We start from the raw sequence: 14341 nt of genomic DNA, 5'->3' as shown, positions 1-14341 counted from the left end.
TCTTGCAAATGTCACCATAGACGCAGGTCCCATGCTCAACAACAGTGAGAGCACTGCTCACATCATGAACATGATGGCTCCTATCGATGACAACTAGAGTCATATTTAGGTACTCAACCTCAACACAAGACCAATCACAACTGGTGAAAACATATGAGTCTAGCAGTAAAATGGCCGATGCCTCCCTCCAACATCTTCAAACCGATCAAAACGAAACACCAAAGGAATGCATCATCCAACGCCCATCCTATCCGATTCTCACAGAACCAACACTACAACTTCCATCTCTTTCGTGCTCGCCTACCTCAAGTCTTCCGACAAGGGCTCACTTCCGTCCTGACCATCATTCATCCGTCCAAAAGCTGCCCGATACTGTTGACTGATGTTAGCACTTGATAGGCCCTTGCCGTACCAGCAAAACGTACCTGGAAGAAAAAGTTCAGGATCAAGGCAGCCATCAAAGAGACGCTGATGATCATGGGTCCAATCATATTATCAAAGTCCTTGCCACTCCGTTCCAAGATCATGGTTCGGCGCACCCTAAGCATGCCGTAGCCCCAAGCTCCTGCAAAGACGGCGATCAAAACATAGACAAGGCCCATGATCGAGGCAACCGTATCCTTGCCGGCTGCGGTGTACAGTCCAACGGCCAGACCACCCTGAAGGATGCAGATGTGCTGCCACTTGAGGAACGTTCGCTCGTTAGCGAGCCAAACCTTGGGTTCGACCTTGAGCTCGCCAGCGTTCTTGATCCACTCAGTTGGCGCCACCACGCCCTCGGGAAGAGCTTGCTGCGATGCTCGCTTCGCTCTAGAGTACTTGGACAGTGAGAAACCTGGGATCACCGAAGAGAGAGTTCCATAAGACCTCTCCTGCTGCTCCTCCTGCTGTCGGGAGCTGCTCTCCCCATTCTCCTCCCCGTTGGCGACCCTAGATGATCGGTTGTTAAGGGCTTGAGCAATCGAGTCCTTGGACATGCGATCTGCCAGATATGACTTGCTCACTGGGGAGCTCTGTGTAGGCTTGTACGACCCCGACTTTGCGCCCGCGCCAATCAAGCTGCCCACCGCCATCACATCCTCGTGTCGTTGAGCACGACGCTGCTCCTCTTCTTCAAATGACTTCTGAGGATCCTTTCGAATATCTCCCTCGAGGTCACTAAGCCAGAAGGGCAAGTTGTTGACATAGTCTTCAAATAGAACTGCCACGCCATGCACAAACTTGGAGAAGCGCGGCGTGGGGTGGACCAAGTGAGAAGACATCAAATCCTCAACCCAGGATGGGCGCTTCCGGAGACCGTCCTCCTTCAGCTTGATTTCCAGAAGAGCATAGGGGAACCGGTTGACCTCACTCTGGTTCATCTTCTTGAAGGGATAGGTCATCTCACTATCGTCAATGTCCAGGCGGTGCCACTCGTTGGGGTCACGGCAAGGGCGGTCGCGATCGAGAGTGTCCTCGCGGATAAAGGCAACATCAGTGTCAATGGCAATGCGGATGCGATCATCGGCGGGCTTTTGGAACGCGGTTCGCACGTAGTTGGCCCGCAGAACAGGGCTCAGACTCTTCTCCTTGACAAAGTTCTGGATGGCATTCACAGTCTTCTTGTAGGCGTCCACCTGCTCGGGCGTGAAACTCTGCCTCTTCATCTTCTGGATCGCCTTGTCCATCTTGTAGTCGCCGTCCACAAACGACTTGACATACTTGTCTTTGATGGAGAACTTGAGCTCCTTGCTGCCCTTGTCGTCCACAATCTTTTCCTCAACAAAGATCTCTGGGCGGGTGGTCAGCTGTCCATACCAGCGAAGGCGCAATGAAGTAGCCTCAGCTTGACGGTTGACCTTTTCGCCATAGAGGTCAAATTGCCTGTTGTCAAAGTAAAGCGAAGTGATGGACGGCGAGTCGCTGCCATCAAGTTCCTTGGCAGACTGCTCGCTGTAAACAAGGGCAGGAAGATGTCGAAGAATGACCGTCTTGACCTCGAGAAGGTTGTCGGGATGGACCCAGACTGCCGAGACATGTTAGTACTTTTGTTGTGTTTCAAGATACGGTACGACTGCCAAGCGACGTCCCGTCCTCGGAAGGAACCTACACTTGTGAGCGGTGTAACGCTCGCCGTTGTGAGTCTCGCCCTGGGACTCGAGATCCAGAGGAGGGAGCTGGTCTCCGCCCTCCTCGAGCTGTTGCCTGATGGCAAAGTACATAATGGACAGCTTGTTGAGGAGGGGCGAGTAGCCGGTCTCCGAGTTGAAGGGGCGCTGGGCGAGGCTCAGCTGCATCATGGGCCGGACCCTGTAGCGATCACCCCGCTTTCGATCGTGCTTCTTGATGATCTTGAGGAAGCCCGTGTAGTTGATATTGCTGTACTTCTTGAGCTCGCGGACCTCGTTAGTAATGTCATCGAGCTCCGACTCGAGAGCACGCAGGCGCGAGGCCGAGATCTCGCCCTTGGAGATGGTTCCGTCATCCTCGGTAGACTCGACGGGAGCAAGCTCCTTGAGCTTCTCAAAGGCGGAATCGACGCGCTCCTTGAGGGCGTTGAAGCGCTGCTCCTGGAACTCGGCCACCTTCTCGAGCTGCTTGTTGAAGATCTCCTCGCAGAAGCGAGTCTCGTCGTCCTCGGTCCACGGGCGGTCGTCGTCGGCGACGTCCTCACGCAGCAAGCTCTTGAGCTTTGCGTAGTCGATGTACTTGTCCTTCCATGGCGCGTAGATAGACTCGCGCAGGGTGCGACCGAAGCGCATTGTGGGCGAGGAGGGGCTGGTCGTCCACGGTCTAGGAAGCGACTACACTTATCAAGGCAGGCAGGCCGGCCGGACGGCGGAGAATGGACGGCCGGGTAGGGCGATTATCACGTCGGGATCGGAGGATCGGAGCGAGACAATCAATGGATGGCAGGCGCAGGTAACACGGGATCCGGGAGATGGGTCGGGTCACAGGATCATGACACAACGATGATGTCGTTCTGCAGGAGTGTCAAGTCGAAGAAGGCGCGACGAGATGATGGAGATGAGAGAAGGATGGACGAGAGGGTAGAAGGAGAAAAAATTGATGGATTCCCAAGGGAGTAGTAGAGTCGTGATCCACGGTCCCACGTTGTCGCGAGACAGGAAAAAAGAACGAGCAAGAGCAATGCACCCACTCGAGCAAGTTCAGGTTGTTTAGGTAGGCACGATGGAAGGAAAAAAGGCCGACCGACGTGAAACCAAGCATAGACAGACGACGCAACAATGGAGCCCACCCACTGCCACCGCGCCCACCACCTGCAGCAGGTGCCCAAAGTGTCACCGGGGCTTGCTCAGTAGCTCCCTTTCAACAGCTCTAGCAGCTCGACCCAGCCACTTGCATTAGCCAATTCATTCGTCTCGAGCTCAGCGGCTCCTCGGTGTCTCGCAGCGGACAGCCCGCTGCAAACTTAGCTGGGCTCCCTGGGTCGGGCTAGTCCTCAGAGGGAAGTGCGGGTCCCGGTGTCGCTTGCTGGTGCCGCTGCTTCTTCCCTCCCCGATTGCCCTATCAGATCCCCCGACTTATACACGTGCGGCACCTCAAAGGCGCCAATGGGTTAGTGACGCAACGGGTAGGCATGCATGCACCCTAATTCCAGGTACCTGACCCATGCTTTCATTCTAGCCGCTCCGTGCACTCTGGTGCTGTGGTTGACGCACGTGAAGGGGAGGGGAGGGAATAGCTTCATCTGAAGATTTCAGAAATCAAGTTGTTGGTCTAGATCGGTGACCCCTCGGTTCGCAAAAATCATTGCAGTTCTTGACCTCTCGGGCATCAAAATGTCACTCGTGTCGAGAGAAACTTGGCTTCTGCTAGAGCCCACGGACTAGACCCAAAGGGACGATAGCCCATCTCCCAAGCAACGCAATTGCAACGTCCTTCTCAAGGGCACGTGAGCGGCTCAAGACGTCAATATTGACCCTGTCTGAGAAGAAAAATGGTCTCTTGATGGCAGCATTCCTGCCTCCTTAGACCACGAGGCCCCTATTCCTTGTCGCCAGACTGAGCTCGAAATATCAAGGGCGCACACGACATGTCTTGTTGAGGCCACATTCGTCTAGGATTTTTCAAAGTGAGAACCCAATACACTTCACGATCCCTTCTCGGCGCTTCTCGAGACAAACATCTGCCACCGAGGGCGACTACGTACCTAAACGATTCTAGCGTCAACACGGCTAGCCTCAGTGTGGTGTGCCCCGTATTGAACCGTGTACCGTGTTTCCGAGTGCCAAACCATTGACGGGTTGGTTTTCTGAAGGGATCCAGTACGACAATTCATCAGCTTTGACTGACACAGGGCAAGGGTTCCCGCAGCCCTCAGTAGTTGATCAAGGGAGAGGGGCCAATTTGAGCAGCAGGTGGCAATAGTCTCTGTTTAGAAGTACAAAGTCGCTATCCTCAGTCTCAGCCGTCTTAGCGAACAAACCTGAATATGCGAATTCGCCAGGATGAAGAGCCTGGAGCAACCAATGGCCGAGGCGGCTGAGTGTGACAATTGATACTCTCTCAAGGTAGCCACGGAAGATTTGCAAATCCCAGTTCTGCCCATGACTTGCTAGGACATGGTTACCTCGCACTTTCATCCCAGGCTCGTGGTTCCGACTGGTAATGGCTGTCTGGGCGCGTGACGTTCAGGATGGTAACAGACGACAGATTCAACAGGCTCCCAGCCAGCCTTCTACGGCCGTAGATAGTTCACCCCGTAGGGTGATTGAAGGCTCAAAATATTCGGAGGGCCGGAACTGGCGTGCCAGACCTTTGACCTGCCTGTCCTCTGTTGCTAAACTACCCCTGGAAGATGGCACGACAGGGCCCCAGTTTACCTGACCACGGCGAAGACTGAGCCCATTCAACATTGCATCAATGAGGTATTTTGGATGTGGATGGTTCTGGCCTTGAAGTGTGTATTAACATCAACGTGTCGATCTTGACATGTAGCCATATCCAAGATGGTGAGCTCTTCCAAGCTGGAATTCTAATTCCTGCCAGTTCATGTAGAATCACGAGATATTTCAATAGTTTGATGGCAGCATCCTCTTCCCTCGGAGACTACCTACGAATAGCCGGCACATCACCGGTACGTTCTCATCCGACTTCCCCCTTGAGCTTCTGAAGCAACCCATGGAGAGGCACTTAGTAATGCAGCAGAATCGACAGGAAATCATGTGGTTTGAAAACTCTGCAGTACCATTCGTACTATATCCTAGGTCCAAATTGGGCAGTCTCCCAACTCTGAGACAGTTGTCTTTGATGCATGCAGGAACACAATTGGCTGCATTCAACCCCCCTGAATGAGAAGACCCTGCAGGCAATACCCCGTTTTGATATCTCAGATAGGTCAGCTCATGGCTAGATCTAGATCGGTCCCATCTCAAGGCTTGCGGTGAAATCAGTTACAGCATTCCAGGCCAGTGTAGGACCATTCGACACCAACATTGCCAGCCTTGATTCGTCCGAGAATGAAGTTGAAGTCAAGTATCGCTATCTGTCGATTGCCTGGCTAGGGAAGTCAGCAGCTATATCCCAGGTCTTCATGGTCCAGCCATGTAACGTCGACATAATAAGCTCAGAGTCTCATGGGAATCCAACGGAAGCCGGAAGGTCCTGGTGACCTTTGAGTGTCTTACGGCGCAAACCATCCCATCAGTGTTTTCACTCTCGGTCCTGATATATTTGATGTTCTAGAATATCCCTTTCCTATGGGCCTTAGATCACGACGTTGTCCGCTGAGAGCGTGAACGTTGCGAGGGGATGGTCGGAGTTTGGATGGCCCAGGCCCAAGCAACGATGCCAAGAAAACAAAGCCAGTTACCTCGAAGAACAGAGTTCCTGGTTCACCTGGACCAACAAGTCAGATCCCCATTGGCAAAAGTTCCCTAAGCTACCTCTCTCGACATGGGTTTGAAGAATGCTCCCCAAATCGTCGGTTAAACATGTTGCGCAGAAATCCAAAGAATCCGTGTTCGAGGGAGACAACGTTCCCAAAAACAGTTACGGAAAGGTCCACAATCTCTGATTTTGGCACTGGTCCAGATACTGCATCATAATGGACAAGCGTAGTGGGTGTGCCGACAATGGAGCCTTTTCAAGTTACAAGCACATTCTGGAGATCACTAGGTGGGATCCAATATACCTCTTGAGAACGATTCTGCAGTATCTTGTATAATCAACTGGGAATTCGTCTTATGTTTCTTGACTAGGACAGCTTCAAACGATATAGGTGGTTTCTAACTCACGAGCTCAGAGAAAACAAAACGGCCATGACCAAAATACAGGGGCCCAAGTCTTGAGGTGATGACCGTCGATGAAATGCCCAGAGGCGACGAGGAAGACGTCACTGAAAGGGGTTTACTACAAAAGTGAAGGCAGTTCTACTAGAAAACAACTTGGTGTGAATTATAACGGAGGGAGCTTCACCCAGCCTATCGATCTCTGACTTGTCGGTGTTTGTGGCGGGGTGGTAATCGAGAGCCCCTTTGGCAGCTACCAATTAAGACTATGCGGCAGATGAACTGTCACAAAGTTCAGATGATAAAACTAATAGCTAGACGTTCATTTTGGCAAGAGTGCTGCTGATGCTGCCTCATCGCCATGCTCCCAGTTGCCAGTGTTGAGTCAGTGGGATGGAACCCGTGCTTGATTCCCGACATTCTCGGGAAACGGGCATATCAGTCGGGCAGGTAATAGATACCTCGAGGCGTGTGCATATTTATCATATAAGTTTATTTCAAGTAACCCGAGGGCTGGGTCACTAGTAGCGATTTTCACGACAAGAGACGGTATCCAACGGTCCTCGGAAGGGGGTTCAGCAGCAAGGGCTACCACGTACCTTCGATCCTCCTAGACTCGCTTATTTCGAAGAGCATTGCCCCAGAATACCCTCGTCTATGAAAGTCTTAGCAACGGCCCTTGAGATTACTGGCTTTGTCATGTCTTGTGACTACAATGCTACAGTTTCCCGCCCCCTACCAGACCGAGCCGGGGGGCCAGCCGCATTATCTAGATAGCTTAACATACTCCATTCTGCGATAGCAACGCCATAAACATGTCCGAAAGGTCAGTATGAGAGATTCTAATACCACCCTTCACTAAGTATACGGTATGCGCGTTGACGCTGGAGTGGCTGGTCGGCACTACAACGACCCCTGGATGAGGAATCTCGACATGATATCACCAAGTTAGAATAAACAGATGGGGATAAAAGGTAAGGTAATGCTTAGGGATAGGAGTTAGGTAACATTACCTACATGTCCAGATGAATCTGATCAGAGTTAGGGGCGATAGTTAGGAAAGGACACAAGCTCTGAACGATCGAACGAATGTCATGCGGCCAACTTCGCTCAAGAGACAATTAAGGACGAGCAAGTAATTCAAATCATAATTTTATATATCCAGCCTAACGCGCAATTCTACAAATTGGTATAGAAAAACAACAAAGTCGCAGTTCCCCGTTAACCTAAGCCTGCATGAGCTCCAATTGTCCCACAATCAGGGTATATCGCTGAACCGTTTGCTCCCATGCCCACAAAAAACACGAGAGAAAGACCATCTTGGAATGACGGCGTCATCTATCTAAGCCTCGACCTGGATCTGGGTGAAGATCTCCTGAGCGGTGTGCTTGGTGATACCGCCGGTGACTGGCAGGTTGGTGTACTGCTGGAGGTAAAGATCAACCTCACGAGCAGCCTGGCGACCTTCGTTGATACCCCTGATGAAACAGTTAGCTTTTGGTTCACGCTAGAGAACAGATGTTAAGTGATAACTTACCAGACAATCAGAGACTGGCCACGGCGGGCGTCACCCGCAGCAAAGACACCCTCAATGTTGGTGCAGTACTTGCCAGGAGGCGTCTTGACGTTCTTGCGAGCGTCCTTCTCAATGTCGTCACCGAGCACGCGAGCCTCAGGGCCAAGGAAACCCATGGCAAGCAGGACAAGGTCAGCATTGAAGTACTGCTGAGAACCGTCGACCTTCTTCATGTCCCAACCACCGCTGGGAGACTTGGTCCACTCCACCCGAACGGTGACGATGCCCTTGACCTTGCCGGAACCGTCGCCCATGAACTCCTCAGACATGATGCAGTACTCACGAGGATCCTTGCCAGTGTGCTGGCGGACCTCGGTGTGACCATAGTCCACACGGTAGATGCGAGGCCACTGGGGCCAGGGGTTGTCGTTGGCACGCTCAGGCGGGGGCTGGGGCAGCAGCTCGAAGTTGGTGACCGACTTGGCACCGTGGCGGAGAGAAGTTCCGATACAATCATTACCAGTGTCACCACCACCAATGACAATAACGTGCTTGTCCTTGGCAGAGATGTAGGTGTTGTCGGCAAGCTCGGAGTCGAGGAGAGACTTGGTGTTCTTGTGCAGGAACTCCATGGCGTAGTGGATGCCGTCGAGCTCGCGGCCCTTGATAGGCAGATCACGAGCAACAGTGGCACCGGTAGCAATGATGACAGCGTTGTGGCTAGCCCGAAGGTCGTTGAGAGAAGGATGACCCTCTTCACCAACAGCAACACCAGTCTTGAAGATGATGCCCTCAGAAGCCATGAAGTCGGTTCGGCGCTTAACGATACGCTTGTCAAGCTTCATGTTGGGGATACCGTACATGAGCAGACCTCCCAGACGGTCAGCACGCTCGTAGACAGTGACGAGGTGACCAGCCCGGTTGAGCTGATCAGCGGCGGCCAGACCGGCGGGGCCAGAGCCAATGATGGCAACAGTCTTGCCAGTGCGGACCTCGGGGGGTTGGGGAACCATCCAGCCCATCTCGAAACCTCGGTCAATGATGGCGCACTCGATCGACTTGATGCCGACAGGGTCCTCGTTGATACCCAGGACACAAGCACCCTCGCAAGGAGCAGGGCACACACGGCCAGTGAACTCGGGGAAGTTGTTGGTCATCAGCAGACGGTTAAGAGCATCCTTCCATTGTCCTTGGAAGACCAATTCATTCCACTTGGGGATAATGTTGGAGATGGGGCAACCAGTCTCAGATTGACAGAAAGGAACACCGCAGTCCATGCATCGAGCTGACTGATACTTGAGCTCATCCTGGTCCAGGCGAGAGCTGAGCTCAGCCCAGTCCTTGAGACGGGAGGTCACAGGTCTGTACTTCTCAGCGCGACGCTTGTACTTCATGAAACCCTTAGTCTTGTCGAGCACAAGGGCGCGCTTCTTCTCAGCGGCGTTGTCACCAACAGCCTCTTCGAGATCCTGGAGCTTGGCGGCCTTGTCTGCCTTCTTGGTGTGAACACCTGAGACGACAGGCAGGTTGTACTCGGCACGCTTGGCCTCTGCTGCCTTGGCAGCCTCCTCCTCGAGAACACGCTTGTAGTCGACGGGAAGGACCTTGATGAAGCGGGGCAGAGCACGGTTGAAGTCGACCAGGATGCGAGCCGCACGCTCGGATCCAGTGTAGTGGTGGTGGTCCTCAACGAGACCGCGAACGAAAGCAATCTCAGTGGCGTCCTCGATGGGGCCAGCCTCAACCATCTCATCGTTGAGCTTGGACATGAAGTCGCCGTGAACATCCAAGATGTAGGCGATACCACCAGACATACCAGCCGCAAAGTTGCGGCCAGTAGATCCAAGAATGACAACACGGCCACCAGTCATGTACTCACAGCCGTGATCACCAACACCCTCAACAACGGCGGTAGCACCCGAGTTTCGGACAGCGAATCGCTCAGCTGCAACACCGCGGAAGAAGCAAGTACCAGTGGTAGCACCGTACAAGCAAGTGTTTCCAATAAGGATGTTCTCCTCGGCCTTGAAGACAGCAGAGCGAGGAGGGTAGATGATCAGGCGACCACCCGACAGACCCTTGCCGACGTAGTCGTTGGCATCACCCTCCAGCTCAAGTGTGACACCAGGGGCAAGGAAAGCACCGAAGGACTGACCGGCAGACCCCTTGATGTTAACATGGACAGTGTCCAGAGGCAGACCAGCCTCTCCATAGCGCTTGGAGATGTGGTAGGAGAGGGAGGTACCCATCGCTCGGTCAGTGTTGACAATGTCACACTCGATTCTGGAGGGCAGACCCTTGTCGAGAGTCAACTCGGCCTCAGAAATCAGCTTGTTGTCGAGTCGGACATAGAGCTTGTGGTCCTGCTTTCGGACGTTGAAGGTGGCGACACCAGGTCGGAGCTTGTGGGCTGGGGTCAGGAGGAGAGACAGGTCAATGTTGGCCGTCTTGTTGGTTCGCAGGTCATCGCGCATCTTGAGGACTTCGACGTGGCCAACCATCTCGTTGATGGTGCGGAAACCAAGCTGAGCCATGATGGCTCGGAGCTCGTTGGCGACATAGTAGAAGAAGTTGATGACATGCTCAGGGGTACCCTTGAACTTCTTGCGCAGCTCGGGATCCTGAGTAGCAATACCAACAGGGCAAGTGTTCAAATGGCACTTTCGCATAAAGACACATCCCATGGCGATGAGAGGAGCTGTGGCGAAGCCCCATTCCTCGGCACCAAGCAGACAGGCCAGGGCAACATCGCGACCAGTCTTGAGCTGACCATCAGTCTGCACAACCACACGACCACGGAGATCGTTGAGGACCAGAGTCTGATGAGTCTCAGCCAGACCCAGCTCCCAGGGAAGACCGGCGTACTTGATGCCAGTCCATCGGGAGGCACCAGTACCACCGTCGTGGCCAGAGATCAGGATGTGATCCGCCTTGGCCTTGGCGACACCAGAGGCGACGATACCAACACCAACCTCGGAAACGAGCTTGACAGAGACTCGGGATCGAGGGCTGGAGCACTTCAGATCATAGATCAGCTGCTTCAGATCCTCGATAGAGTAAATGTCGTGGTGAGGAGGAGGCGAAATAAGACCGACACCAGGAGTCGAGTGGCGAGTGCGAGCAATCGACTTGGAGACCTTGTGGCCAGGAAGCTCACCACCCTCACCAGGCTTGGCACCCTGGGCCATCTTGATCTGAAGCTCGTCAGAGTCAGCCAGGTAGGCGGAGGTGACGCCGAAACGACCAGAGGCGACCTGCTTGATGGCAGAGCGCATGGTATCACCATTGGGAAGACGCTGAGATCGCTCAGGGTCCTCACCACCCTCACCAGTGTTGGACTTGCCGCCAAGTCGGTTCATGGCGACAGCGAGGGTAGAGTGAGACTCCATGGAGATGGAACCATAAGACATGGCACCAGTGCAGAAGCGGCGGACAATGTCGGTCCAGGGCTCAACCTGGTCAATGGGGACGGGGGTGCAGTCCTCAAACTTAAAGTCGAGGAGACCTCGGAGAGTACAGTTCTTGATCTGCTCATACTCGGAGCGGGAGTAAGCCTCGTAGGACTTGTCGTTCTTGGTTCGAACGGCGTCTTGGATGTTGGCAATCGAGGTAGGGTCGTTGACGTGAGGCTCACCGCCATCACGCCAGTGGTACTCGCCGGACTCGGGAAGGCCAGTAGGTCCAACGGTGGATCGCGAGGGGAAACCACGCTCGTGGAATCGGAAGGCGTCTTCAGCAATGAGCTCGAAGGTCAGGCCCTGGATACGAGAGGCAGTGCCCTTGAAGCATCGCTCGACAACGGACTCGTCGAGACCGAGGGCCTCGAAGATCTGAGCACCCTTGTAAGAAGCAAGAGTCGAGATACCCATCTTGCTCATAACCTTGAGGATACCGCCGTCGCACGAGTGCTTGTAGTTTCGGATGAGAGCATCATCACTCAGCTTCTTCTTGATAAGACCCTCACGGTTCAACTTGAGGATGCACTCCATAGCAAGGTAAGGGTTGATGGCATCCGCGCCATAACCGAGGAGAACACACATGTGGTGGACCTCACGAGCCTCGGCGGTCTCAACAACCAGGGCAGCCATGGATCGCCACTTGTTGCTGACCAGGTGGTGGTGGACCATGGCAGAAGCCAGAACAGCAGAGACCGGAATGCGGTCAGGGGAAGTGTTACGGTCAGAGAGAACAATGACACGGTCCCGGGCCTCGATAGCAGCAGTAGCCTCTTCGCAGATCTTGTCGAGGTGGCTGATGTAGCCCTGGACACCCTGGTTCTTGGGGAATGTCAGGTCAATAGTCTTGACAGTCCAGTCAGAGTAGGTGGAGGACATGTTGTTGATGGCATTGAACTCCGGGATGGAGAGGATGGGGCTGGGAAGCAGCAGACGGCCGCACTGGGAGGGGTCCATCTCCAGCAGGTTACCCTGAGGGCCAACATAGCACTCCAGAGACATGACAATGGACTCTCGGATGGGGTCAATGGGAGGGTTGGTGACCTGGGCAAAGAGCTGTCGGAAGTAGTCATAGAGCAGACGAGGAGCCTGGGTCAGGCAAGCCAGAGGGGCATCGTTACCCATGGAACCAAGGGCTTCCTTCTCATCGGCGGCCATGGGGGCAAGCAGCAAGCTAACCTGCTCGTGAGTATATCCAAAGGAGAGCAGAAGGGGATCAGCCTGGAGAGTCTTGTCGTCCAACTTGGGCGCAAGGTCCATAGCCTGCTCCATGGTCTCAAGGACCTTGGGCATGGTAATCAATTCCCTATCAAGCCACGCTCGGAAGTCGTGTCTGCTAGCAACAGCCTCCTTCAACTCCTTGTCGTCAATGATACGGCCAGCCTGAGTATCAACCAGCAACATGCGACCAGGCTGGAGACGGCCCTTCTGGATGACAGTCTCAGGCTCGACGGGGATGGTACCGACTTCGGAAGCGCAGATGATACGGTCGTCGTCCATGACGTAGAAACGGCAAGGCCGAAGACCATTTCGGTCCAGGTTAGCACCACAGTATCGGCCATCAGCAAAGGTGAACAGAGCGGGACCATCCCAAGGCTCCATCTGGCAAGCAGCCCATTCGTAGAATGCAGCCTTCTTGGGGTCCATGTGCTGGTTACCCTGCCAAGCCTCGGGAACCATGAGCATGACAGCCTCGGGCAGAGAGAGAACTCCGTTGATGGTCAGAAGCTCAAGAACGTTGTCAAAGGCAGCAGAGTCAGAGCCACCGTCCTCGACGACGGGGTACATCTGCTCAAGCTCCTCCTTGAAGATATCAGACTGCATGACACCCTCACGGGCGCGCATCCAGTTCTTGTTACCTCGCAGAGTGTTGATTTCACCATTGTGAGCAGCCCATCGCAGAGGCTGAGCACGGTCCCAAGATGGGAAGGTGTTTGTGGAGAAACGAGAGTGCACCAGGGCGAAGTGCGCCTCGTAATCGGCGTTGACGAGATCGTGGTAGTAAGAGTAGACCTGTACAGGTGCAAGCTGACCCTTGTAAACAATGTTCTTGTTGGAAAGGGAGCAGATGTAGAACCAGTTGTGCAGTCCAATGCTCTGAGTAGCACGCTTGCGGAGGATGTACAGCTGTCGCTCGAAAAGGCGATCGTCGAACTGCTCAGGATCAGTCATCTCCGGAGCAGCGCCAGCACCATAGGCAGAGGCAAGGACGACAAAAGGCTGAGCAATGATGGGCTCGCGAGACTTGGCAGCGGGACCCAGAAGAGTCGAATCAACGGGGGGCCGTCGCCATCCCAGGACTCGCAGACCCAACGACTCGGCAACATCTTCCAGCTGCCTCTTGGACTCCTCAAGAGTCTCCTCGTCGGGCTTGAAGAACAGGTTTCCCACGGCGTACTGGCCCAGAGGAGGCAGCTTAATGTCCTCCTCCTTCTCAAAGTTCTTGATAAAGAACCGGTGGGGAATGGATGTCATGACACCAGCACCGTCACCATCTCGAGCATCGGAACCCACAGCACCGCGGTGGGTCATGTTGCAGAGCAGGTTTCGGGCTGCAAGAGGTCAGTCTTGTGCAACTACACTGGGGACGAAAAACTCACCATCGCTGACAATCTTGTGGCTAGGCTTGCCCTTGATGTGGCAAGCAAAGCCGACACCACAGGCATCCTTCTCGAGAGAAGGGTCATACAGACCCTGCTTCACCGGCAAGGCACCAGCCCACGAGTCATTGTTATCAGTCTGATACTCATAGGGGATGTATGGTTGTTGCTCGGATTCGATATGGATCTGTCGGTCGTCGAATTCCTCGTTAAGGCCCATGCTAGGCGAGGGTGTCGACCGGGTCTAGGTGGGGTTGGTGGGGGTGTTTGGTGGGGTGGAGGATCGCGGGGTTCCTCGGTGGAAGAGCAGCAGTAGCGACTCTAGCGGAGATCTAGCATTTGGAATTAGCATGGGTAAGGGGACAGGATGAATACGACAGGTAGAATGGATTGTGCAGCGAGATCCAGTGGTCGGGCAATAAAAATCCAAGGTTATTCCTCCAGGCTGCCAATCCCCACAAACTGTGCCGAGGTTGGTGCGAGATGGATCCTTCATTGATTCCCATTCCGGCTTCGGGAGTGGCGCTGATAAGGGTA

General features: G+C 54.0%; 2 protein-coding genes across 2 annotated transcripts; both read right to left on the bottom strand.

The window, feature by feature from the left end:
* Positions 1-300: 300 nt before the first annotated feature.
* On the bottom strand, positions 301-2741 carry NCS57_00038300 (SPX domain-containing protein; the record flags this gene model as incomplete). Its single annotated transcript, XM_053050469.1, has 3 exons — positions 301-372; positions 426-2005; positions 2090-2741. 3 exons carry the CDS (start codon positions 2739-2741, stop codon positions 301-303), a joined length of 2304 nt encoding a protein of 767 aa, XP_052918984.1.
* Positions 2742-7575: 4834 nt separating this feature from the next.
* Positions 7576-14024, bottom strand: NCS57_00038200 (Glutamate synthase; the record flags this gene model as incomplete). The annotated part of the gene is made up of 3 exons (XM_053050468.1): positions 7576-7711; positions 7771-13756; positions 13805-14024. The coding sequence occupies 3 exons, from the start codon at positions 14022-14024 to the stop codon at positions 7576-7578; spliced, it is 6342 nt and encodes a 2113-aa protein (XP_052918983.1).
* Between the last annotated feature and the right edge of the window lie 317 nt (positions 14025-14341).

Source organism: Fusarium keratoplasticum, chromosome 1 (genome assembly GCF_025433545.1).
Source record: "Fusarium keratoplasticum isolate Fu6.1 chromosome 1, whole genome shotgun sequence".
NCBI lineage: Eukaryota > Fungi > Ascomycota > Sordariomycetes > Hypocreales > Nectriaceae > Fusarium > Fusarium keratoplasticum.
Note: the sequence above shows the minus strand (reverse complement) of the source record. Positions and strands in the feature narration are given on the sequence as shown.